Below are 25,392 nucleotides of genomic sequence, written 5' to 3'. Positions count from 1 at the left end.
CTTTAGTAACAGTATTGCAAGCCATAGGAGGGTTCTGCTGTGAGGCATGGGGAAGAGCAAAAGAGGGCAACTGGGGACATTGGTGGTGAGAAAAGTGCCCTGGTGAAGGGATGGGCATTTGAACATTGTATGATTGAAAATTAAGAACAACTTTGTTGGGGCCGGAGAGATAGCACAGCAGTAAGGCATTTGCCTTGCATGCAGAAGGACGGTAGTTCAAATCCTGGCATCCCATATAGTCCCCCAAGCCTACCGGGGGCAATTTCTGAGCATAGAGCCAGGAGTAGCCCCAGAGCGCTGCCGGATGTGACCCAAAAACCAAAAACCAAAAAATAAAATAAAAAAAAGAACAACTTTGTTACTGGGTATGTCACCGTGGGTCTATTAAGGTAATTATTTATTAAAGAAAAAAATTAAAAACCAGCAGAAAAGGCTGGAGTGATAGGACATTTGCCTTGTATGCTGCCAACCTGGGATGGACCCAAGTTTGATAACCAGAATTTGATATGGTCTCCCGAGCCTGCCAGGAGTAACCCCTGAGCGCTACTGGGTGTGGACCAAAAAAACAAAACAAAACAAAACAAAAAAATAGCAGGAAAAAACAGTCAACACTTTTCACAAGGATTTATAACTAAGATACTTTGAAGAGCTGGGGTCAGGGTGAGAGGAAGTTACAGATTACAACAGATCCGGAATTGTACTAGATCTGCGGTTGAAAAAAAAGAAATAGATGAGAATCTGGGAATTTGCTAGATTCTGCCTCTAAGAAATAGAAGTACATTCAATAATTTCAGACCTATTGATTCGAGACTCTGAGGATCAGTACAATGCAGCTGACTGATCTTGGGCTTAAGACGAGGTGAGAATGCCATCTAGTGGCTTTCTGAGTAGATGTACAGTTTAGTGATAGGATTTTTCCAAGGTCCATTTATCAGGAGTCCACGGATGTAGTGCTTAGTGTAGATTGCTTGCACCTTGCTTGTGGGAGGTCCTAATTTGACTGCACCACAAATAAGTCACACACCTATATCTCTACTTAAGTTCACATACCTATATGCAAGCCCAGCTGTGGGGGAGTGAGGGAGAAAACCATGAAATTAAAGAAACTTCAGGGCCAGGGAGATTGCTCATAGGGTTTGGAGCATATGTTTTATATTTTTGGGTTTGTCCCAAAACAGCAAGACCCAGAATTCTATCATGATTTTATCTTTGCAGATACAAGACAGAACAATAGTAAAATTATATTAGAGGTATAATTAGGGATTGGAGAGAAAGTACCAGGGCTAAGACTCTTGCCTTGCATGTGACTGACCCTGGTTCAATCCCCAACATTGTGTAAATTCTCCTAAGCACTGAGTCCCTGCCATACCTGCGGTGCTTAGGGGTTACTCCTGGCTCTACAACTCAGGAATCACTCCTGGTAAGCTCAGGGGACCATATGGGTGGCTGGGAATCGAACCCAGGTTGGCCACATAAAAGGCATAAAAGTACCTTCCCCACGATGAAATCCCTCTGGCCCCTAAAATTAGGATATTTTTGTGCAGAGGATATGGCAGAGGGGCTGGTAGAGGCTCCCAAAGACTGTTTAAGGGGTTCTGGGGAGCTATTCCTGGTGGTAGTCAGCCAACCCAGCCAACTCAGAGAAGTTTTAGTTCTAGGGCCTGGCATCTCTGCTCAGTGCTCAGGATAAGAACAATCCAGGATTCAGCTGAACACTAATACAGCGAATAGGGTGTTTGCTCTGCAAGCAGCTGACCCGGGTTCTATTGTAGCATCCCATATACTTACCCTACCAGTGATGGCTAACCTTTTTGAGCCTGAGTGCCCAAACTGCTGCACAAAACAGAAGAATCTCCTCAAAAGTGCCAGCACGTCAATTAAACCTCAATAAAAAGATTTTAGTATCTAAAACCTATGCGGCATGTGCCGCATATCTTAATTGCGGACTGTTCCTTGTGCCAGCTGCAAGGCCTTTGCGTGCCATAGGTTTGCCATTGCTTAGACTGCCAAGGGTGATTTCTGAGTCTAGAGCCAGGATAAACCCTGAGCATTGCAGAGTGTGGCCCCAAAACAAAAAGATGAATTAGGATTTTTTTTTTTTTTTTTTTTTTTTTTTTTTGTTTTTTGTTTTTTGCTTTTGGTTTTTGGGCTACACCCAGCAGTGCTCAGGGGTTACTCCTGGCTGTCTGCTCAGAAATAGCTCCTGGCAGGCACGGGGGACCATATGGGACACCGGGATTCGAACCAACCACCTTTGGTCCTGGATCAGCTGCTAGCAAGGCAAACACCGCTGTGCTATCTCTCCGGGCCCGAATTAGGATCTTAAGATATTTTTGAGCAGGGCCAGAGAGATAGCATGGAGGTAAGGCGTTGCCTTGCATGCAGAAGGATGGTGGTTCGAATCCCGGCATCCCATATGGTCCACCGTGCCTGCTGGGGGCGATTTCTGAGCCTAGAGTCAGGAGTAACTCCTGAGCACTGCCGGGTGTGACCCAAAACCAAAAACAAAAATTTTTTTTTGAGTGCAGCGGCATATTTGAAGAGGATGCTACTGATCATTGGAATTCCATGTCTCAGTTCCTAAACTTATACTTTTTTTATTGGATACTTAGTACTGAAAGAGTCTCTTTGTTCTTTGTTTATTATGTTTTATTTGGATATCGGGGTGTCCCCCTGACAGTGCTTGGGGGTTATTGTGCTGGCTTTTTTGCTTCTAACCTAATTTCTTAAGAGATCTCTGTGATATAATAGTTCATGCTATTTTGTCATTTCAAATCAAATCTGATCTGAGAACTCACATCACATTTTGTTTAGTTTTGTTTCATTTTGTTTTTGGGTCACACCGGTGATGCTCAGGGGTTACTCCTGGCTACGCGCTCAGAAATCACTCTTGGGTTGGGGGACCATATGGGACACCAGGAGAATCGACCCGAAGTCTGTCCTAGGTTAGTGCACACAAGGCAAATGCCCTACTGCTTGCACCACCACTCTGGCCTCACATCACTTTTTTTTGGTTTTTGGGTTACACCCGGCAGCACTCAGGGATTACTCCTGGCTCTGCGTTCAGAAATCACTCCTGGCAGGCTCGGGGGACCATATGGGATGCCGGGATTCGAACCACCGTCCTTCTGCATGCAAGGCAAATGCCTTACCTCCATGCTATCTCTCTGGCCCCACATCACTTCTTTTTTTTTTTGTTTTTTGGGCCACACCCGGTGGTGCTCAGGGGTTACTCCTGGCTGTCTGCTCAGAAATAGCTCCTGGCAGGCACGGGGGACCATATGGGACACCGGGATTCGAACCAACCACCTTTGGTCCTGGATCGGCTGCTTGCAAGGTAAACACCACTGTGCTATCTCTCCGGGCCCCCCACATCACTTTTTTTTTTTTTTTTTTTTTTGGTTTTTGGGCCACACCCGGCGGTGCTCAGTGGTTACTCCTAGCTATCTGCTCAGAAATAGCTCCTGGCAGGCACGGGGACCATATGGGACACCGGGATTCGAACCAACCACCTTTGGTCCTGGATCGGATGCTTGCAAGGCAAACGCCGCTGTGCTATCTCTCCGAGCCCCCACATCACATTTTTTAATACAAGAAGAGTTCCTTTTTTTCCACAAGTAATTCAGCAAGTTCTCAAAATGATCCGTTAGTGACTCTTCATTTAATTATGAAGCACAAAGGGATTTGAACATTGTGAGCAGAGGCCATGTGGATTTTATTTTTTTCTTATTAGTGCTTATTCACGATCTCATAGGGATTTTTAAGAAGTCTAATTTTTGTAGGGGCCAGAGAGATAGCACAGCAGTAGGGCGTTTGCTTAAACACAGAAGGTCTGTGGTTTGAATCCCGGCATCCTACATGGTCCCCTGAGCCTGCCAGGAGTGATTTCTGAACATAGAGCTAGGAGTAACCCCTGAGCGCTGCTGGGTGTGACCCAAAAACCAAAAAAAAAAAAAAGTCTAATTTTGTAAAGCACTGTAAGTTCCTGAGGAAAAACGTATCATTTACAACAGTGTTCCAATAGTATACTATTCCATCTTCTCTATCCAGCTTACATTAAACTTTTTTGACTAATCATGTTAGTTTGAACTTCAGTTTTTATCTCCATCTTATATATCTGTATATATAAATCATTGTGTTTTGCTTTTCCTAAGATTTTTTTTTCCTCTCCTTTTTAGGTAACAAATATACTCTTGAGACTAGACCAAACCAAGAAGGTATTGACGTAAGACAAGAGCTACTGAAATTCCATTCCACTTACTATTCATCCAACTTAATGGCTATTTGCGTTTTAGGTCGAGGTAAGACTAAAAATTTTCAGAGTTGCCATAATTTGAATTTTCCATTTGGGCTGTTTGTGTGTCATTGAGCTTGTATCTATAGTCTCTTTACTTTAGCTTTTTAAAAGTATTAAAGTATATTAAATACAATTTAAAAATCTGCAGAGACTTTGAAAATGATCTTATTGGAGACAATGTGGAGGGGATCTTTGTTCTAAAACAAAGTTTTAAGAGACATTAAGAAAGGAAAAATTGGTCATAAGTAATAAACAAAGGGCAAAAGATAGACACAGATGTTATTGGGCTAGAGAGATAGCACAGCGGTAGGGCATTTGCTTTGCACATGACCAACCCAGGATGCATCCAGGTTCGATTTCCAGCATCCCATATTGGTCCCCCAAGCCCAGAGTAACCTCTGAGCGCTGCCAGGTGTAGCCCAAAAACAAAAAACAGAAACAACATCAAAAAAGAACACAGATTTTAGTGTAACATTGCTTGTGCCCCATTCTGGTTTAATCCCTGGCATCACATGGTCTTGCAGGCATTATTGGGGATAGGTCTGTGGGTTCCTTAGCACTTGCCATGGTGGTCCCCTGCACCCCAGGACCGGAATAGAGCCATATTCTTAGGCCCAAGCTCTGCATGTCCAGCCTATTAGGCTAGGTGTCACCAGGAGTGGCTCCCAGTCTCCACCAGTGCTACTTGGGATGAGCTCTCTCAATAAAAGGGGTTCTGAGGGCTATAGATTGAACAGCGGGTAGGGCACTTATCTTCATGCAGCTGACCTGAGTTCTATCCGTGGCACAGGAAAGAAGGAATGAAGGAGATTGGTTCTTCTATGCCATTGTTTTGTACACTGCTAAGATGTTTTTATATTAGTAGATACAGATCTCTTTTCTCGGTGATTTCATGAATTTTTATATATTGACATTTCATAACATCTTCACATTGATCCGTTTAGTTCATTTCCAATTTTTGTAACTGAACAGTGAATAATAAATGTACTTACAGCTTGACATTTTTACATGTGTATCTTTTTTGATAGGGTTCAGAAATGAGGTTTGTGACTACATTGATTATTCTCAGGGGCTACTCCAGGTCCATGTTTAGGGATGCATTCCAGGTTTTTTTTTTTTTTTTTTTGGTTTTTGGGCCACACCCGGTGACGCTCAGGGGTTACTCCTGGCTATGCGCTCAGAAGTCGCTCCTGGCTTGGGGGACCATATGGGACACCGGGGGATCGAACCGCGGTCCGTCCTAGGCTAGCGCAGGTAAGGCAGGCACCTTACCTTTAGCGCCACCGCCCGGCCCCTGCATTCCAGGTTTTTGAGTTGTCTTTCCTAACCTCTATAAGTGTAACTCTTTATCAATGATTATGGTATATGATCCAGCAATACCACTCCTAGGAATATACCCTCGGGGCCCAAAAACACAATGGAGAAAAGCCCTCTGCACTCCTATGTTCATTGCAGCACTATTCACAATAGCCAGAATTTGGAAACAACATAAGTGTCTGAGAACAGTTGCATGGCTAAAAAAACAGTGATACATCTACACAATGGAATATGACACAGCTCTGGCCCCTAATCCTGGTTTTAAATTTATTTCAAGACGATATTTATGAAACAGTTTCTTTTAAAGTATGAGTTTGAAATGGAAAAAGTTAGAGATGTGTATGTATAATCATTATCAATGTTGCTTATTAGTAAGTTGAAGAGTTATATAAGTATTGGTATAATCTAAATAAGCGCTTTAGCTTTATTATGTAGAATTAAACATTTTTGTTTGTTTTGCTTTTGTTTTTGGGCCACACCTACTTGTGCTAAGTGCTCACTTCTCCTAGCTCTTTGCTCAGGAATCACACCTGACAGCACTGTGTACCAGATAAGCATGTCTGCACTATCCAGCCCAAGAGTTTTTTTAAAAAATTCTCCTTTTTCAGTAGCCTTAAAAGTTTTCAGGAGATAGTCTGGTTTTTTGTTTGTTTTTGATTTTTGGGTCATACCAGGCAGTGCTCAGGGGTTACTCCTGGCTCTACACTCAGAAATCGCTCCTGGCAGGCTTGGGGGACCATATGGGATGCCAGGATTCGAACCACCTTTCTTCCGCATGCAAGGCAAACGCCCTACCTCCATACTCTCTCTCTCTGGCCCCATAGTCTGTTTTGGTTTGTTTTTGGAGTGGAAAGTTGAATCACATCTGGTGGTGTTCAGGGACTTTTCCCACTCTGTGTCAGGGTTTACTCCTTGTGCTGTTCAGGGGACCATTTATCATACTAGGGATCAAACTGAGGTTTGCTGCATGCAAGACAGTTCTGTTCCCCCACTTCCCAAAACTATTGAGATGTGCTTTACATATAACACAGTTGATTTTAAGACATATTAATAAAAATAAAGACATATCAATCTCATACACACATAATCCTAAGTTTGAAATATTACCTGTTGTGTTGGAATTGAAGCTGTTTCGTTTGTTTTCTTATAGAATCTTTAGATGACCTAACAGATTTAGTGGTAAAGTTATTTTCTGAAGTAGAGAACAAAAATGTACCATTGCCAGAATTTCCTGAGCACCCTTTCCAAGAAGAACATCTTAAGGTAAGATTTACTTTTTTGGATATTTTTGGCTCTTTCCTTTGTTTTTGTCAAGAGGACCTGGCATTGAGGCTGTGCTTGGCTTTGGTGCTTCCTATGGTTTTCACTCCTTTAATCGTGGTGTTAAGCTTGCTGTGGAACTTGGCTGCAGTACTCTAGAGATTGTACACCAAGCTTTAGTGCTCCCACATGGCAGAGCTGCCTGGTGCAGGCTTGGCACATTAAGTGGCACCGGGTATTGAAAGTTTTTTTAAACTTTATTGATTGATTAATTGATTGGTTTTGGGGCCACACCCAGTGGCCATCAGGGGTCACTCCTGGCTTTGCCCTCAGAAATTGCCTCTGGCAGGCTGGGGGGTGGGGAACCATATGGGATGCCAGGAATCAAACCAGGTCTCTCCGAGTCAGCTGCATGTCAGGCAAACTTCCTATTGCTATGCTATCTCTCTGGACCCTGGCATTGAACTCTTGTTCTCACACTTGCAAGGCAGACAATACCTGCAGTATCAGTACTCCCCTGGTATATTTTTTTATACTTTTTTAAATTTTATTTTTAACTTTGTTTGTTTGTTTTTGGACCACACCTGGCATTGCTCAGGGGTCACTCATGGCTATCTGCTCAGAAATAGCTCCTGGCAGGCACGGGGGACCATATGGTATGCCGGGATTCGAACCAACCACCTTAGATCCTGGGTCGGCTGCTTGCAAGGCAAACACCGTGTGCTATCTCTCTGGCCCCATATTCTGGTATATATATATATATATATATTTATTATATATATATATAATATATATATATTATATATATTGTACCCTCCTTCCCCCAGAATGGCAAGGAGTAATTCCTGAATGCAAAGCTAGGAGTAACCCCTCAGCATTGCCAGGTGTTATCCAAAATTAAATTAAAAAAAAAAAAACTTTCTGTAGGGGTGGCCATACATGGTAATGCTCAGGGCTGTGTTGCAGCTCAGGTCATCTACCTGATAAGCATATGCTCAGGCCTTTCAACTCTCTTTCTACAACTACTTCTTTTTTTTAATATAAATTCTTTATTTAAGCATCATATTACAAATATGATTGTAGTTGGGTTTCAGTCATAAACAGAACACCATGCATTGACCAGTGCAAGATTCCCACCACCAATGCCCTTCCTTCCCATCCCCTGCCTGTATTCGAGACAAGGCATTTAACTACAGTTATTTTTTTTTTAAGTTTAGTAAGCTGTTTTTTTCTTTCTTTTTTAAAGGATAAGTGTTAAAAAAAAAATACAGTAGTAATGGTGTGAGAGTGACAATCGCCGTTGTTTGCATAGGTCCAGCAATATATGGGGAAATGGAAAAAAAAAGCCTTAGTCTTACCCTGAAATTTTCATAAGACTGACTATGAGAGCAGGGAGAGGGGGCTCCTCCAAGAGCAGCCTGCTGGGGTGCAGTAATTAGTAGGACAGCTAGGTGGAGACAAAGCACCTCCTCTGTGTTCCATAAAAGCTGAACAAAGGACTGAGCACCGGACAGCCTGGATGATCAGTAACTCAGCTCCTCTGTGTGCCCTGAAAGATGAGGGGCCGGAGAGATAGCAAGGAGGTAAGGCGTTTGCCTTACATGCAGAAGTGGTTCGAATCCCGGCATCTCATATGGTCCCTTGAGCCTGCCAGGAGCGATTTCTGACCATAGAGCCAGGAGTAACCCCTGAGCACTGCCGGGTGTGACCCAAAATCAAAACAAAACAAAACAAAAAGATGAATCAGGACATGCAAAGAACTGAGTGATGATGCCTGGCAGCTGGATGGGATGCAGCGATAAGAGAGGGCCAGATATCTCATCCCTGAAGTTGGAGTAAGTTTCAGCATGCCGTATACCTGTGTAAAAGATGACCCCCACCTTTTAAGTTTTTCATGGGTTAAAAAATTGTCTTATACGCCGGAAAATATGGTAATGAAATTCCACTAAAAAGTGGCAACTTTCTTTTTTTCCTTTTTTTTTTTTTTTTGGTTTTGGAGCCATACCCAACAGTGCTAAGGCATCACTCCTGTCTCTGTGCTTATAAATTATTCCTGGCAGACTCGGGGGACCATCAGCTATGTCAGGAATTGAACTCAGATCTGTCCTGGATCGGCCACATGCAAGTCAAATACTCTATTGCTGTGCTATCTTTCTGGCCCCCCAAAATGGCAACTTTCTTTATATCTTTGGATCATTATAATTTTTATTTAGTAGTTGATTCTTTCAGCTGAATTTGGGATTTTTCCAAAAAAGTCATTGATAACTAATTGGTAACTAATTTATTTGGTAGATGTTGTATATAGCTAATCTTCTGTTTTGTTTTGTTTATTTTCTTCCCAGCAACTTTACAAAGTAGTACCCATTAAGGACATTAGGAATCTTTATGTGACATTCCCCATACCTGACCTTCAAAAATATTATAAGTCAAATCCTGGTCATTATCTTGGTCACCTCATTGGACACGAAGGTCCTGGAAGTTTGTTATCAGAACTGAAAGCAAAGGGTAAGTCTTGGGATCTCTAGTTGCTGAATAGAATCCCTTTCCCCTGGCTCCCTGTCTTCCTCTGTCCACACAGGACCATTCTGAAAATGCTCAGGGGACTGTGGTGCAGGGGATTGGGCTCAGGGCTTCTTGTGCGCCAGGAATTTCCTTCCTTCCTGAGATGGGGAGACCATGCCCTGTAAACCTCAGCCAGGTGTTACAGGCCCAGTGGTTCAGTTGGGGGCTTAATATGACTTAAAATTCCCTTGTCTTAGATGAAGTCACACAAAAACCTCTATGATTTTCTTCTGATATCACAGGCTGGGTAAATACTCTTGTTGGTGGACAGAAGGAAGGAGCTCGAGGATTCATGTTCTTTATAATTAATGTGGACTTAACTGAAGAAGGGTTATGTAAGTATCACATACCTTCTGATTTGGGATGCACATTGACATAACATATTTTCCATGCTGTGAATCTGTTTTTATGTTGTAAAATTGTTTCATAAGTTCATCTATTATACTTGCCACTTGGTCTTTATTTCATGCATGATTTCCCTCTCCTTAATAGCTAATTATATTGCACTTGTAAAATACGTGTTGAGGGGCCAGAGAGATAACATGGATGTAGGGTGTTTACCTTGCATGCAGAAGGGACGGTAGTTCGAATCCCGGCATTCCATATGGTCCCCTGAGCCTGCCAGGAGCAATTTCTGAGCATAGAGCCGGGGTAACTCCTGAGCGCAGCCGGGTGTGACCCCAAAATATATATATATTGAAATGAAAACATTTGCTCCTTTACTGCCCCAACATTTATTCCTTTGTGACATGTCTCCAAGCCTGGCAGGCTATGTCTGGGGGCCCCTAACACTTTTATCAGGAGCAATACCACTTTTCTAAAGAGGGACTCTCTCCTCCTTTCCTTACCTGATGCTATCTGACCTCACTGCTATGAGAATGTGAGAACGGAATTGTTTTTAAGTGTGCCCCTTTTTTCCAGTACATGTTGAAGATATAATTTTGCACATGTTTCAATACATTCAGAAGTTACGTGCAGAAGGACCTCAAGAATGGGTTTTCCAAGAGTGCAAGGTACTTTTGTTTCACCAAAATTTTTCTTAAAGAAACTTTTCAAAGGACAGATAGCTGGAAATTAGTTTAAATTAAGACCCAGTGAAACTTCTGGTATATTGGGTTTTTTTCCCCTAGTCTGGTCTAAAATTTTATATTTAATTATAGTTAGGTATAGTTTTATTAGCCTGCTTGGCTATCTAGATTACAATTAAATTCAGATAGTATTGCAGTCCTTTTTAGAGGAAAAGAAGAAACAGAATTGCTTTTCTACCCAGTAGTGTCTTGATATTGTTTCTGTCAGGGCTTTTACTCTCTACAAATTGTCATTTTTAGAGCTGATGATAAAATTTATAGCACACTTTTAGGAAAAGGGAATGATTTAATTTATGAGTGTGCTCATGGAAGCAACTATTAAATCCAAGGATACAGCTCAGTGGGATAGAGTACTTACAAGTGTGAGATCTTCAGTTCAGTCCTTAGAAAAGAAAAGAAAAAAACCAACAACCCCAAAACCAAAAAACAAACTCTGTCATTATATGGAAAAATCACTTATTCTCTCCACTAAAGGTACTTGTTTTTTAAAATATTAAACTCTGTAAGAAATAAAAAATACATCTACTTTATAAAAATTATGTATCTTAAGGTAAAAGTATCTTCTTCGCCTATATAAAAAATTTAAAGTATAATCCCTGTTAAATTTATGACAGTAATGAGGTACAATTATGATTGTGGATAAGCAGAATCATCTGACTATTTGATACCACTAGGTTCTGCCACATAGTTTTCCTCAATAGGTGACTAATTGTTTCGACAGTTTAGGCTGGAGAAACATTCTGTGTTAATTATTTTACCTCATATTTACACGTTTCTAAGTCAAGCATAGTTATATTTTTAGAAAGTGATTGCTAAATATGGAGCAGAGTCTAGTGCAAATCATACACTGAAAAGATAGTATTCCCAGATAATAGTTAACTTACGTCTAATTGATTAATTTTTCATTTTAGGACTTGAATGCTGTCGCTTTTAGGTTTAAAGATAAGGAGAAACCACGGGGCTATACCTCTAAGATTGCAGGAATTTTACATGTAAGTATATATTTTATTATATGCATGGGCATATAGAGTACATTGCATAGATGTTACATGTACAGTTACATGTAAGAATATATTTTACAATATGCGCTAGTATGTAGGGATCACTATTCAGTGATCCCATACATAGACTTTTCAGAACTACATGAATGATAAAAATTGCAACTGCAGTATGAAATTTTAGATTTTGTAGTAACAGGGCAAATTTTAATGTCCAATAATACTTAAATTTTTAGGAGGTTGACAGATGGTGGCTCACAAAGCTTAGGACCTATTCCTGGCTCTGCACTTTGCAGTTGTTCATAAAGGTGCTTGGGGGAACATACAGTACTAGGGACCAAGTCCTGGCCTCCTGCATGCAGAACAGGAATATAGCCCATTGAACTATTTCTCTGCCCCCACCTCCATGCTTAAAATCTTAATTATGTCATTCTAAAAATAATCTAACATTTTTCCCAATCATAGGCCTTTTGCTTATTGGATTTAGATAATTTTTAATTCTGTCATATTACTTGTGAAATCATGTCAGCACCCCAAGGGGTAGTTTCACCTACTTTGTTTCTGTTTATTATTGGTTTTGAGAGGCCACATCCAGCAGTTCTCAGGTGACTCCTGACTCTGCACTTAGGAATTACTCCTGGCTGGCTTGGGGAACCTTACGGGATTTTGGGGATCAAACCTGGCTTGATTGCATGCAAAATAGATGCCCTACCTGTTCCAGTGGTCCTCGAACTTTTTTTTTTTTTTTTTGGTTTTTGGGTTACACCGGGCAGCACTCAGGGGTCAGTACTGGCTCTACACTCAGAAATCGCTCCTGGGGCCGGCAAGTTGGCACTATAGGTAAGGTGTCTGCCTTGCAATTGCTAGCCAAGGATCAGGACCAGGGTTCCATCCCCCGGTGTCCCATGTGGTCCCCCCAAGCCAGGGGCAATTTCTGAGCACTTAGCCAGGAGTAACCCCTGAGCATCAAACGGGTGTGGCCCGAAAAACAAACAAAACGAAAAAAAGAAATCGCTCCTGGCAGGCTCGGGGGACCATATGGGGTGTTGGGATTTGAACCACCGTCCTTCTGCATGCAAGGCAAATGTCCTACCTCCATGCTATCTCTCCGGCTCCAGTTTTCAAACTTTTTAAACAGGGGAGGCAGTTCACTGTCCCTCAGATCTTTGGAGGGCCGGATTATAATAAAAACAAAAATTATGAACAAATTTCTTGCATACTGCATATATCTTATTTTGAAATGAAGAAACAAAATGGCATCAAATACAATATGTGGCCCATGTGCCATAGTTTGAGGACCACTGTAATATCTCTCCAGTCTCAAGGTCTCACACCTTTGAGGATCCTGCCCTAAACTTTCTGGTTGCCATTATCTCTACCTGCAACATGTTTTTCTCTCTGTTGACATGATTAGGTTCTTATTTGGATCTCTTACTCGATGAATTTTCCTCAGAGGCACTCTTTATGATACCTTGTTTAGTTGCCATCAGCTTTTTTTCCATTTAGAATGTGAAGTTCATAGATAGCATATCTGCCATCTGTATTATTGACCATTGTATCCACAGAAACTTCTAGGACAGTGCCTGGTGTTCTCTTTTACATTAGAGTTCATTAACTGTTAAATGAACAAGTGAATTTTTCTGATTTACATTGGTGTAATGGAAATTGCTAAAAGTAATTTTTTTAATTTGTTAAACACTGTGGTTTCAATTAGCTTGTTCATAATACAGTATGTTTTTTATAAATGGATACAAAATTGTTCACGATTGAGTTGCACTGTGTAACACCTTTCACCAGCACATTTTGTACCACCAGTGTCCCCAGTTTCCTTCCCCACTTCTCTTGCCTGCCTATGGAGCAAACATCCCCCCATCTCTTTTTTTATTTCTCTTCTAAACACTGTGGTTTGTAATATTGTACTGGAGGGATATCAGATGTCTATTACCTAATCTCCTTTCAGCATGAAGTTCTTGTCCAGAGTGATAATTCGAACTGTCATTGTCATAATAGTCATAGTAGTTCCTTCTCTGCCCCAACTACTCTCCCTCACTATTTGTGGCAAGCTTCCCTACCATGGACTGGTCCTCCTGACCCTCATCTATATTGTCTATGGATATTATGAGGATATTATTTTTTAGATCCTACAAATGAGTGTGATTATTCTGTGTATATTCCTCTCCCTCTGATTAATTTTGCTCAGTGTAATACTCTTCATATGTATCCATGTATAAGCAAATTTCATTACTTCATTTTTCCTAACAACTATAGTATTTCATCATGTATATATACAATGGTTTCTTTATCCATTCAGCTGTTCTCAGGCACTTGGGTTATTTTGTTTTTGGAACCCTAGGTTATATTTCTAGGAGTGGTATTACTGCATAATTCTGGTTTTTGAACTAGAGTTCAATTTCTAGTTTTTGAGGAATATTCATAATGTCTTCCAAAAAGGCTGGACCAGTCAACATTCCCACCAGCAGTGAGTGAGACTCTTTCTCATCTGCATCCACGCGAGCACTGATTGTTTTTGTTCTTTGTGAGTTGTGTCAGTCTCTGTGGTGTGAAAGATCTCATTGTTGATTTGATTTGCATTTCCCTAATGAGAAGCATTATCTAATGTGTCTTTTGGCCATCTGCAATTCTTCTTTGAGGAAATCTATGTTCATTTCTCCCCAGTTTTGAATGGGGCTGGATGTATTTTTCTTGCTAAGCTCTACCAGTCTCTTATATATCTTAAATACTAACCCCTTATCAGATGGGAATAAGGTGTATAGTTTTCTCCTATGATTAGAGTTTGTATCCTAATTACCATTTCCATTGAAGTACAGAAGTTTCTTAGTTTAATGTAGTCCCATATGTTTATCTTTGCTTCCACTTTCTTGGCCAGTGTTGTTTCATCCTTGAAGATGCCTTTAGCTTCAATATCATGGAGTGTTCTTCCTACATTTTCCTCAATATACTTTATGCTTTCAGGTCTGATAACAAGGTCTTTAATTCATTTTTACTTGCTTTTTTTTTTTTTTTTTTTTGGTTTTTGGGCCACACCCGGCGATGCTCAGGGGTTATTCCTGGCTGTCTGCTCAGAAATAGCTCCTGGCAGGCACGGAGGGGACCATATGGGACACCGGGATTCGAACCAACCACCTTTGGTCCTGGATCGGCTGCTTGCAAGGCAAACGCCACTGTGCTATCTCTCCGGGCCCTACTTGATTTTTTTTCTTTTTTACAGCATTTAAGAGAGGTCTGAGTTCACTTTTTTGCATGTCGCTGACTAGTTTACACAATGCCACTTGTTGAAGAGACTTTCTTTGCTTCACTTCATATTCCTTGGCCTTTTATCAAAGATTAATTGATCAAATACCTGAGGGTCAATCTCAGGATGTTCAAGTCTATTCCATTAATCTGAAAGTCTGTCTTTATTCCAATACCATGTTATCTTAATGAATACTGCTTTATAGTACAGTATGAAGTTGGGGAAAGTGATTCCTCCCATCTTCTTTATCCCAAGGATTATTTTTTTAGCTATCATGGAGGTTTATTGTTTCATATGAATTTCAGGAGTGTTTGAACTATTTGAAAATTGTCTTGGATGGGGGGCCAAAGAATTAGCATGGAGGTAAGGCATTTGCCTTGCATGCAGAAGGACAGTGGTTCAAATCCTGGCATTCCATATGGTCCCCTGAGCCTGCCAGGAGCGATTTCTGAGCAGACAGCCAGGAGTAACCCCTAAGTGCTGCCGGGTGTGACCAAAAAAAAAAAAAAGAAAAGAAAAGAAAAGAAAAGTGTCATAGATGGGCTGGAGAGATAGCACAACAATAGGGCATTTGCCTTGCATGTATCTGATCCAGAACAGATGGTGGTTCGAATCCCATATGGTCCAAAGGAAGGAAGGAGAGAAAGGAAGGAAGGAGAGAGAAAGAGAGATAGAGGAGAGAGAGAGAGAGAGAATATGTCATGGGATTATAGGAATTGAATTAAATCTGAATAATGTTTTGGGAAGTATTGACATTTTATCTGTTTATTGGTTTTTGGGCCATACCTGGTGGTATTCAAGGATTACTCCTGTCTCTGCATTCAGAAATCTTTCCTGGCAGGCTCAGGGGGCCACATTGGATGCTCAGGATTAAACCCAGGTTGGCTGGATGCAAGGCAAGCACCCTACCAGCTGTACTATTGCTCTGGCCCCAAATATTGCCATTTTAATTATGTCAATCCTTCCAGCTATGAGCAGAGGATGTGTTTCCATTTTCTTGTGTCTTCTTTTATTTCTTGAAGTAGTGTTTTGTAGTTTTCTTTGTATAAATTGTTCACTTTTTTCTTTCTTTTTTTTTGTTTCTTTTTGTTGTTGTTGTTGTTGTTGTTGTTGTTTTTAGGTCATACCCAGTGACACTCGGGTTACTCTCAGCTATGTGCTCAGGAATCGATCCTGGCTTGTGGAACCATATGGTTCTGGGGGATCAAACTGTGGTCTGTCCTAGGCTAGTGCCAACAAGGCAGACAGACACCTTACCACTCCACACCATTGCTCCAGCCCCTCTTTCACTTCTTGAGTTAAGTTGATTCCAGAATACTTGATTTTTATGAGGCACATTGAAAATGCGATTTTTTTGTTTTGTTTTGTTTTGTTTTAGGGTCCCACCCAGACTCACTCAGTCGTTACTCCTGGCTATATACTCAGAAATCACTCCTAATAGGCTTGGGGAACTAGAGGGTATGCCTGGGATTGAACCTGGGTTGGTTTTGCCTACCGGCCCTACCCACCGCCTCAGGATTTTTTTTTAAATATTTATTTCTTCTCTTTCATTATTTGTATATAGAAAAGCAATTAATTGTTGAGCTTGCCACTTTACTATACAAATCTATTATTTATAGAAGCTTTTTTGTAGGGACTATGGGTTTTCTAAATATAGTATCATGCCATCTATGACAGTAAGAACTTGATTTCTTTTCCTATCTAATGTCCTTGATATCTTTTTCTTGCCTAATTGCTATTGCAAGTACTTCCAGTATTATGTTGAATAGAGGTGGTGAGAGTGGACAATCTTGTGCCAGCTCTTAGAGGAAAGCCTCCCCACCCTCATTGAGTGTAATGTTTGCCTTGGTTTGAAGTGAATGGCTTTGCCTATATTGAGGGAAGTTCCTTCAGTTTCCATCTTGTTGAAAGGATGCTGGACCTTTTCTGATGCTTTCTCTGCATTTATTGCTATGATCATATGAGTTTTATTTATTTTTTATTGATATATGTTGTATCATATGACTTGTGTGTGTCAAACCATCCTTGCTTCCCTGAAATGAATCCTACCTTTGTTCATGGTGTATGAACTTCTTGATGAATTGGATTTTGTATATTAGTATTTTATTGAGGATATTTGCATCTCTGTTCATCTCTGGCCTGTAATTTCTCTGTGTGTGGGTGGTGTCTGTCTGCTTTTGGTATCAGGGTGATAGTAGCTTCATAAAACTGTTTGAGAGTATTCTATTTTTTCAGTTTTCTGGAAGAGACTGAAAAGGATGGACAGTAGGTCCTCTTAAAGTTTGAAAGAATTCTGGGTTGAACCAATAGTACAGCATTAGGGCCTTTGCCTTGCACATGACTGACCCAGAATGGACTTGGCTTTGATCCCCGGCACCCCATATGGTCCCCCGAGCTTGTCAGGAGCGATTTCTGAGCGCTGCTAGGTGTGGCCCACAAACCAAAAAAAAAAAAAAAAAAAGTTTGAAAGAAATCACTAGTGAATCACTCAGAACCTGGGTTTTTGTTTTTGAGAGGCCTTTTGACTACCATTTCCTCAATAGTGATAGGTCTGTTTGGGCAGATTATCTTGGTTTAACCGTGGGAGACTATAGGAGTCTAAGAACATACTTGTTTCTTCCAAGTTCTCTCATTTTGTGACCTAATGATTCTCAAAGTAATGTCTGTTTACCCTTTGAATTTCTTTAGTGTCTATTGTGACATTTTCCCTTTCATTTTGATTCAGTTTATTAAGGTTCTGTCTCTAGGACTCTTGCTAATTGTTTTTTGATCTTGTTGATTTTTTTTTCCAAAAAACCAACTCTTGCTTACTACATTGATCTTTTGAATTGTTTTTTGGGTGTTGAGTTCATTATTCTTCTGTAAGTTTTATTATTTCCTTCTGCCTGCCTCCTTTCGACTCTTTGTTGGTCATTTTCCAGTTTCACAAGCTGTGCCATTGCTGTTTATGTAGCCCTTTTCCTAATGAGTGCTTGCAAAGCTATAAATTTTCCTAATACCATTTTGCTGCGTCCCACAAATTTTGATAATTTATGCCTTTATTCTCATTTGTTTCCAGGAATCTTTTTATTTCATCTTTGATTTTCTCTCTGATCCACTGGTTGTTCAGTAGTGAGTTAATTTCCAGGTGTTAAAGTGGTTTCTCCATTACTGTTTTTAATTTACTTCTATTTTTAGTACACCATGGTCTGAGAGGATAGCTGATACAATTTCTATCTTCTTGATTTTATAGAGGTTTGTTTTATGGCCCAGTATGTGGTTTTACTGGGAGATGTCATATATGCATTGGAAAAGAACGTGTACTCAACTTTTTGAGTCATGTCTTCCTTCAAAGCCAGTATATCCTTGTTGAGTTTTAGCCTGGCTGATATATCAAGAGGTGACAGCATTGTTGTCTCCTTCTGCTGTTATGTTGCTATTAATGTCTTCAAGATTATTAGTAGTTGTTTAAAGTTCTGGTACTTTGCTGGCCCTTCATGTGATTTCTTCCTGATGTACATGTCCCTAGATTATTAAGAAATGATCCTCGCTGTCTCTCTCTTTTTTTTTTTTTTTTTTTTTTGGTTTTTTGGGCCACACCCATTTGATGCTCAGGGGTTACTCCTGGCTAAGCACTCAGAAATCGCTCCTGGCTTGAGGGGACCATATGGGATGCCGGGGCATTGAACTGCAGTCCATCCCAGGTTAGTGTGTGCAATGCAAACGCCCTACTGCTTGCACCATGCTCCAGCCCTCTCTTAAACCCTTTTAAGCCGGGGGCTGGAGAGATAGTGAGAGGTAAGGCATTTACCTTTCATGCAGAAGGTCATTGATTCAAATCCTGGCATCCCATATGGTCCCCCAAGCCTGCCAGGATTGATTTCTGAGCATGGAGCCAGGAGTAACCCGAGCTCTGCTGGGTGTGACCCAAAACAAAACAAAAAAACAGAAAACCTTTTAAGCCTAAAGTCTATGTGATCTAAAATTAGTATGTTCACCCCGCCTTTTTTTTTTTTTTTTTTTTTTTTTGGTTTTTGGGCCACACCCGGCAATGCTCAAGGGTTACTCCTGGCTGTCTGCTCAGAAATAGCTCCTGGCAGGCACGGGGGACCATATGGGACACCGGGATTCGAACCAACCACCTTAGGTCCTGGATTGGCTGCTTGCAAGACAAACGCCACTGTCCTCACCCCGCCTTTTTAAGGCAATAGTTTGCTTGAAGGATTGTCTTCCAACCTTTGAATTTGTGTTTGCTCTTGCTATTCAAATGCGTTTCTTTTTTTTTTGTTTGTTTTTTTGTTTTTTGTTTTTTGGGACCACAGCCCACGATGCTCAGGGGTTACTCCTGGCTCTCTGCTCCGAAATCACTCCTGGCAGGCACGGGGGACCATATGGGATGCCAGAATTCAAACCACCATTGGTCCTAGGTAGCACTTGCAAGGCAAATGAGCTACCGCTGTGCTATCTCTTCGGCCCCCAATTGTGTTTCTTGAAGGCAGAAAATTGTTGGGTTAAGTTTTCTAATCCATTTGCCATTCTGTCTCTTAAATGGTCTAGTTAGTCTATTGACTTTGAGAAAGATGATTGTCATGAGATTTTGTGCCATCTCTTTGTACAAGTTTTTTGTGTCTGTGGGGTTTGTCGTGCCTTAAAGTATTTCCTTCAGTTCATCTTAAAAACAATTTTCCTGGCTGGAGAGATAGCATGGAGGGTAAGGCGTTTGCCTTTCATGCAGAATGTCATCTGTTCAAATCCCGGCATCCCATATGGTCCCCCGTGCCTGCCAGGAGCAATTTCTGAGCATGGAGCCAGGAGTAACCCCTGAGCACTGCCGGGTGTGACCCAAAAACCACAAAAAAACAAACAATTTTCCTCATTTTTTTTTGTCATGAACCAAAAATATGAGCCATTTTTAATCCCACACTTGCTTTCTAAGTGCTTATCTGATTTCATTCACAGAAGTTAAGAGAGGGAAATTCTGCTCGCAAAAATGTATGTAGTTTACAGGCTAGAGAGAAGTACAGTGTTATTGACACAGCACTTGCCTTTCATGTGAACAACCTGGGTCCTACCCCAACATTCCCTATAGCCCCCGAGCACCTCCAGGAGTGATTCCAGAGTGCAGAGCCACAGCTGGATGTGGCTCAAAAACCACAACTAAAAAGTGAAACTAGTTTTTATTAAGAGTCTGTGTCTTTTACTATCCACTTTTTCTCCTTAATAAGTAAATATTAGTCACATTTCCCTTGGAATATGTGATTTAGCTCTTTGTATGAGTATTTGCAATCAACTACAATATTATCCCACACTATGAAAATATGAAATTGCTTGAAGTGTGCTATGAAAGAGGAGAGAATTTTCCAACAAAATAAACTACAGTTAAAGGGAAGAGGAATAATGTAAAAATAGATTTACAGTATGTTATTATAAGTAGACTTTCTAGTAGAATTGCACATTTTATGTTATTTTTATTTTGAAAAGTACTACCCCCTAGAAGAAGTCCTCACTGCTGAATATCTACTAGAAGAATTTAGGTGCGACTTAATAGAAATGGTTCTCGATAAACTCAGACCAGAAAATGTCCGGTGAGTCACTTTTACTTTTACATAGTAAATTTTCTATAATGATTAGAAATTAAAATTGGGAATTGGGAATAAAATGCTTTGAACTGTTTTTCAAGCATAATTATAAAAGTTTAGAAAAAGGTTGAACTTTGATCTTTAGACCTTGGTTGGTCTTTGTTTTGGGTCACACACATTTATGCTTAGGGCTCACTTCTGGCTCTGTGCTCAGGGATCATACCTGGCAGGGTTGAGGGACCATTTGGGGTGCCATGAATCAAAAAGAATCAAAACTGGGTGGCTGTATGCATGGGAGGTAAACACCCTGCCTGCTATACTATCACTGTGGCCCCCTGGTCAGTCTTCATTAATTTTTGTTTGTTTTGATTTGGAGGCCTGAGAGGATTAAAAGCAATTTCAGGGATGGAAGTTGGGCCTTCCACATGCTAACCATATAATCAGCCTGTTGAGCTATCTTTCCAGTCTCTGAAATCATAATTTTGTTAATGAAATAAAAACCTAATATCCACTAAGAAATTCAAATGCCGTAAATATCAGCTCACCTATATAGCTCTTTTAAGCAAATGGGTGTAATGATTTGCAGTATCACAATTCTTCAGTCTGACCAATGCTTAACCAGAAAATTAAAAGTTGGAGATACTTCTATAGTTCCTTAAGGAACCTGAATGATGATCTATAATATTTTTGTTTTAAAATTAAATTTTATTTGACATTCTAAAGTCAGATATTCAAGAATACTCTCCTGGCATATCTTTTTGTTTTTGTTTTGTTTTGTTTTGTTTTGTTTTAGTTTTTGGGCCACATCTGGCAGTGCTCAGTGGTTACTTCTGGCTCTGTGCTCAAGAATCTTTCCTGGCAGGTTTGGAGCATCATATGGGATGCCGGGAATTGAACCCGAGTCTGTCTAGGGTCAACTGCGTGCCAGGCAAATGCCCTACTGCTGTGTTATCACTTCAACCTTTTTGTATATTTTTTAATTCTCTATGTCAAGCTTAAATTTTCAAAATACTTCAGGGAACTGACTTGGAAATTGAATATGTTTTTGTGCACTGTCATTTTATGAATACAACTAACAAATTGATCTTTTCTGTTGGGATTACAAAAAAGGGGTTACAATTGACCTTTTTCAGACATACACAAACAACACAGATGAAATATAATAGTAATGGCCACACAAAATTATAGGTGTGATAAGGTGACTTAGAACAGTATAGTTCTCTGTATTGTACAATTGACTGTATAAGATGTAACTTACTCTGTCATTAAGGGAACTGGATGAAAATGATATGGAATTTCCCTGTTATTTTCTCAGCTTTTGATTTGTTACCATTATAACACTTGTTTATAAGTTAGAGTAATATGCAATTACTTCAGAATAAAACATTAAAAGTTAACTATGATGGGCCGGGTAGGTGGCGCTGGAGGTAAGGTGTCTGCCTTGCAAGCGCTAGCCAAGGAAGGACCGCGGTTCGATCCCCCGGCGTCCCATATGGTCCCCCCAAGCCAGGGGCGATTTCTGAGCACATAGCCAGGAGTAACCCCTGAGCGTCAAACGGGTGTGGCCCAAAAACCCAAAAAAAAAAAAAAAAAAAAGTTAACTACGAAAGCATCAGAAACATAGCTACTTAGGAGTGAACTAGTTAGCAAGACATTTACTCAAAGTATAAAGAATTAAGACACTTGGTATTGTTAAGGTCTCTTTTTAAATTCATCTGATTTATAGACTCGGGAAAATCACAATTAAAATTTCTAATAGACTTATTAATTTCACATTTATTTATTTATATATTTACTTATTTTTGGGTTTGGGGTATACCCAGTGGCTCTCAGGGGGTTACTCCTGGCCCTGTGCTCAGAAATCGCTCCTGGTAGGCTAGGGGATCATATGGGATACCGGGGAATCAAACCACTGTCAGTCCTGGGTTGGCTGCATGCAAGGAAAATGCCATACTATCTCTCTGGTCCCTTAATTTTTCTTAAAAATTGTCAGACCATGGGGCCGGAGAGATAACATGGAGGTAGGGTGTTTGCCTTGCATGAGAAGGATGGTGGTTCGAATCCTGGCATCCTATATGGTCCCCCGAGCCTGCCAGGAACAATTTCTGAGTGTAGAGCCAGGAGGAACCCCTGAGCGCTGCTGGGTGTGACCCAAAAACCAAAAAAAAATTGTCAGACCAGGGGCCAGAGAGATAGCATGGTGGTCGGGCGTTTCCCTTGCATGCAGAAGGATGGTGGTTCCGCCCAAGCCTGCCAGGAGCGACTTATGAGCATAGAGCCAGGAGTAAGCCCTGAGCGCTGCCAGGTGTAACCTGAAAACCAAAAAAGAAAAAAAAAAGAAAAAAAGAAAAGAGAAAGAAAGAGAGAGGGGGAGGAGAAAAGGAAAGAAAAGTAAAGGAGAGTCAGACCAAAGGGCTAGAGCAATATTATAGCAGGTAGGGCATTTGTTTTGCATGTGGCTGACCCAGATTTGATCCCTTGCATCCCCTTTTGTCCCCAAGCACCACCAGGAGTAATTTTTGAGTGCAGAGCTAGGAGTAACTCTGATCACTGCCAGGTATGGCTAGAAAAAAAAAAATCATTTAGAAAAGACTAGATTTAGCTCTTGGTCCATCCATCCATAGCTGTTCTCAGGGCTCAAACCTAGCTTTCCTGGGGCCGGAAATATAGCATGGAGATAGGGCGTTTGCCTTGCATATAGAACGACAGTGGTTTAAATCCCAGCATCTCATATGTTCCCCTGAACCTGCCAGGAGCGATTTCTGAGCATAGAGGCAGGAGTAACCCCTGAGCACTGCCGGGTGTGACCCAAAAACCAAAAATAAAACAAAACAAAACAAAACAAAACAACAAACAAAAAAATACATCTAACTTTCCTGCATGCAAATCATGGACTAAGTTTGATGACGTTTGTTTGGCTCTTGCTTCACAACATTTATATAGTCAGATCTGAGGATTTCTATAAAGCTTAAATAAAGCATAGTAATATTAGAATAAGGAATGCAAATTCTTCCAAATACAGTCAATGGAGTTCCAAAATACAGTCTATAGTGTATCTTTTTTATTACGGTAGAACACACAAAATAAAATTTGCCATCTTAAATTTTGTGAGAACTTAAATATAAGCAAAATAAATATAAAAAACAATTATGAAGGAACAGAGCAGTAGACAGTGAGTAGGAAGTTTGTTTTGCATGTGGTCAACCCAGGTTTGATTCCCAGTATACCCTATGTCCCCTGAATCTGCTAGGAGTGATTTCAGTAGAGCCAGGAGTAACCCCTAAGCACCCCTGGGTATGTTTCATAAATCTTAAAAAAATGATTATGAACGTGTAATAAAGATGTGCTGTTTTGTAAAAAAAATTTTGATTTAAATATTTAAATCAATGAACTATTATTTTAATGTATCTTAGAGACTATTAATTTTAAATTGTGTTATAAATTAATAGTAAACATGGGAGCGCACATTTTACTTGGTGGTTGTTTTTTGTTTATTTTTTGATTTTTGGGTCACACCCAGCAGCACTTGGATTACTCCAGGCTCTGCGCTCAGAAATCGCTCCTGACAGACTCGGGGGACCATATGGGATGCCAGGAATCTAATGGGTCAGTTCAGGTTTGGCTGCATGCAAGGCAAATGCCCTAACATGCCCTACCTTTACTTGGTATTTAATGGCATTCCAGAGAGTTAGTATAGGGCTTACAGGGATGCTTGCCTTGATGTGGCCAGCAACTTTTAAGTACCCCAAAAGTCACCCTCAGGCCCAGCGCTAGCTCCCTAGCACTACCAGGTTAGGCCCATGCTCCTTCCATTCCAAAAATAATTTTTATTTATTTTTGTTGTTGTTTCTGTTTTTGTTTTTGGGCCACACCCGGTGATGCTCAGGGGTTACTCCTGGCTGTCTGCTCAGAAATAGCTCCTGGCAGGCACGAGGGACCATATGGGACACCGGGATTCGAACCAACCACCTTTGGTCCTGGATCGGCTGCTTGCAAGGCAAACGCCGCTGTGCTATCTCTCCGGGCCCCCCCAAAATTTTTTTAAATAGATAAATTGCATGTTTCTAAATTTGGTGTATCTTACGATTGCAATTTAGAACCTCTTTTTCTTTCATCAGCTTTGTTTACTTTTTGAAGGGTTGGGGACACACTTGGCAGTGCTCAGGGCTTACACATGGTTGTGCATTCAGAGATCACTTTTGTCGGGCTCAGGGTGCCAGGGACCGCAACTGGGTTAGCTTCATGCAAGGCAAATGCACTATCCACTATACTATGGCTCTGGCTTCTTCTTTCACCAGCTTTTAGGGGGGCAAGCATGTTTCATCTGTAAGGTTTTTCTTTGCTAATATACTCATCTACTTCTTTTACTCATATTACTGCCAAATCAGTGGTATATTGCCCAACAGTTGGGATGATAGTGCCTAGGGCTGCCCGAGAGTAAGATGATTTTCTTTAATACCCACTGACATATCGTAACCAGGTAGGACAATGAACAAAAGTATCATTCAAAATGAAAGGAAAGGAACTTATTTTTAGTTAAATTTTATTTTAATAAACTTTTCAATTAAATCACCATGAAATAGTTACAGAGTTGTTCATGATTGAGTGTCAAGCATACAGTGTCCAAAATCCATCCCCTTACCAATGCACATTTCCTGCCACCAGTGTTCCCAATTTTTTCCCACCATTCTCCCTGCCCTCTCGAGCTCTGTCTGCTATTAAGACATTCTCTCTTTCTCTCTGTGTTCTCTCTCTTTCTCTCTCTCCCCCTCTCTGTCTTCCCCTCTCTTCCTGGCCTTCTTCCCTCTCTTCCCCCTTCCTCTCCCCATTTTTTTTCTTTTAGACCCTGTGTTTTGCAATATTGTTATTGGAGTGGTATCATATGTCTATTACTCCATCTTCTTTCAGCATCTAGTTCTCTTCCAAGTGATCTTTTCCAACTGTCATTGTCATAGTGGTCCCTTCTCTGCCCTAACTGCACTGTTCTATTTCTGGCAAGCTTCCTAACATGAACTTGGCCCTTTTATTACCATACTATTTTTTTTATGTCTCACAAATG

The 25,392-nt window shown here is 40.7% G+C and overlaps 1 protein-coding gene across 2 annotated transcripts in view; it reads left to right on the top strand.

The window, feature by feature from the left end:
- Positions 1 to 25,392, top strand: part of IDE (insulin degrading enzyme) — a 113,729-nt gene that overhangs the window by 54,405 nt on the left and 33,932 nt on the right. For both annotated transcript variants that reach the window (XM_049790823.1, XM_049790822.1), the window contains exons 5-11: positions 4,179 to 4,301; positions 6,765 to 6,877; positions 9,217 to 9,379; positions 9,679 to 9,771; positions 10,358 to 10,449; positions 11,436 to 11,516; positions 20,236 to 20,339. In XM_049790823.1, coding sequence (XP_049646780.1) covers positions 4,179 to 4,301; positions 6,765 to 6,877; positions 9,217 to 9,379; positions 9,679 to 9,771; positions 10,358 to 10,449; positions 11,436 to 11,516; positions 20,236 to 20,339 — 769 coding nt within the window. The remainder of the gene's footprint in view (positions 1 to 4,178; positions 4,302 to 6,764; positions 6,878 to 9,216; positions 9,380 to 9,678; positions 9,772 to 10,357; positions 10,450 to 11,435; positions 11,517 to 20,235; positions 20,340 to 25,392) is intronic.

Source organism: Suncus etruscus, chromosome 17 (genome assembly GCF_024139225.1).
Source record: "Suncus etruscus isolate mSunEtr1 chromosome 17, mSunEtr1.pri.cur, whole genome shotgun sequence".
Lineage (NCBI taxonomy): Eukaryota > Metazoa > Chordata > Mammalia > Eulipotyphla > Soricidae > Suncus > Suncus etruscus.
The sequence above is the reverse complement of the archived record's forward strand: the minus strand, read 5'-3'. Positions and strand labels throughout refer to the sequence as shown.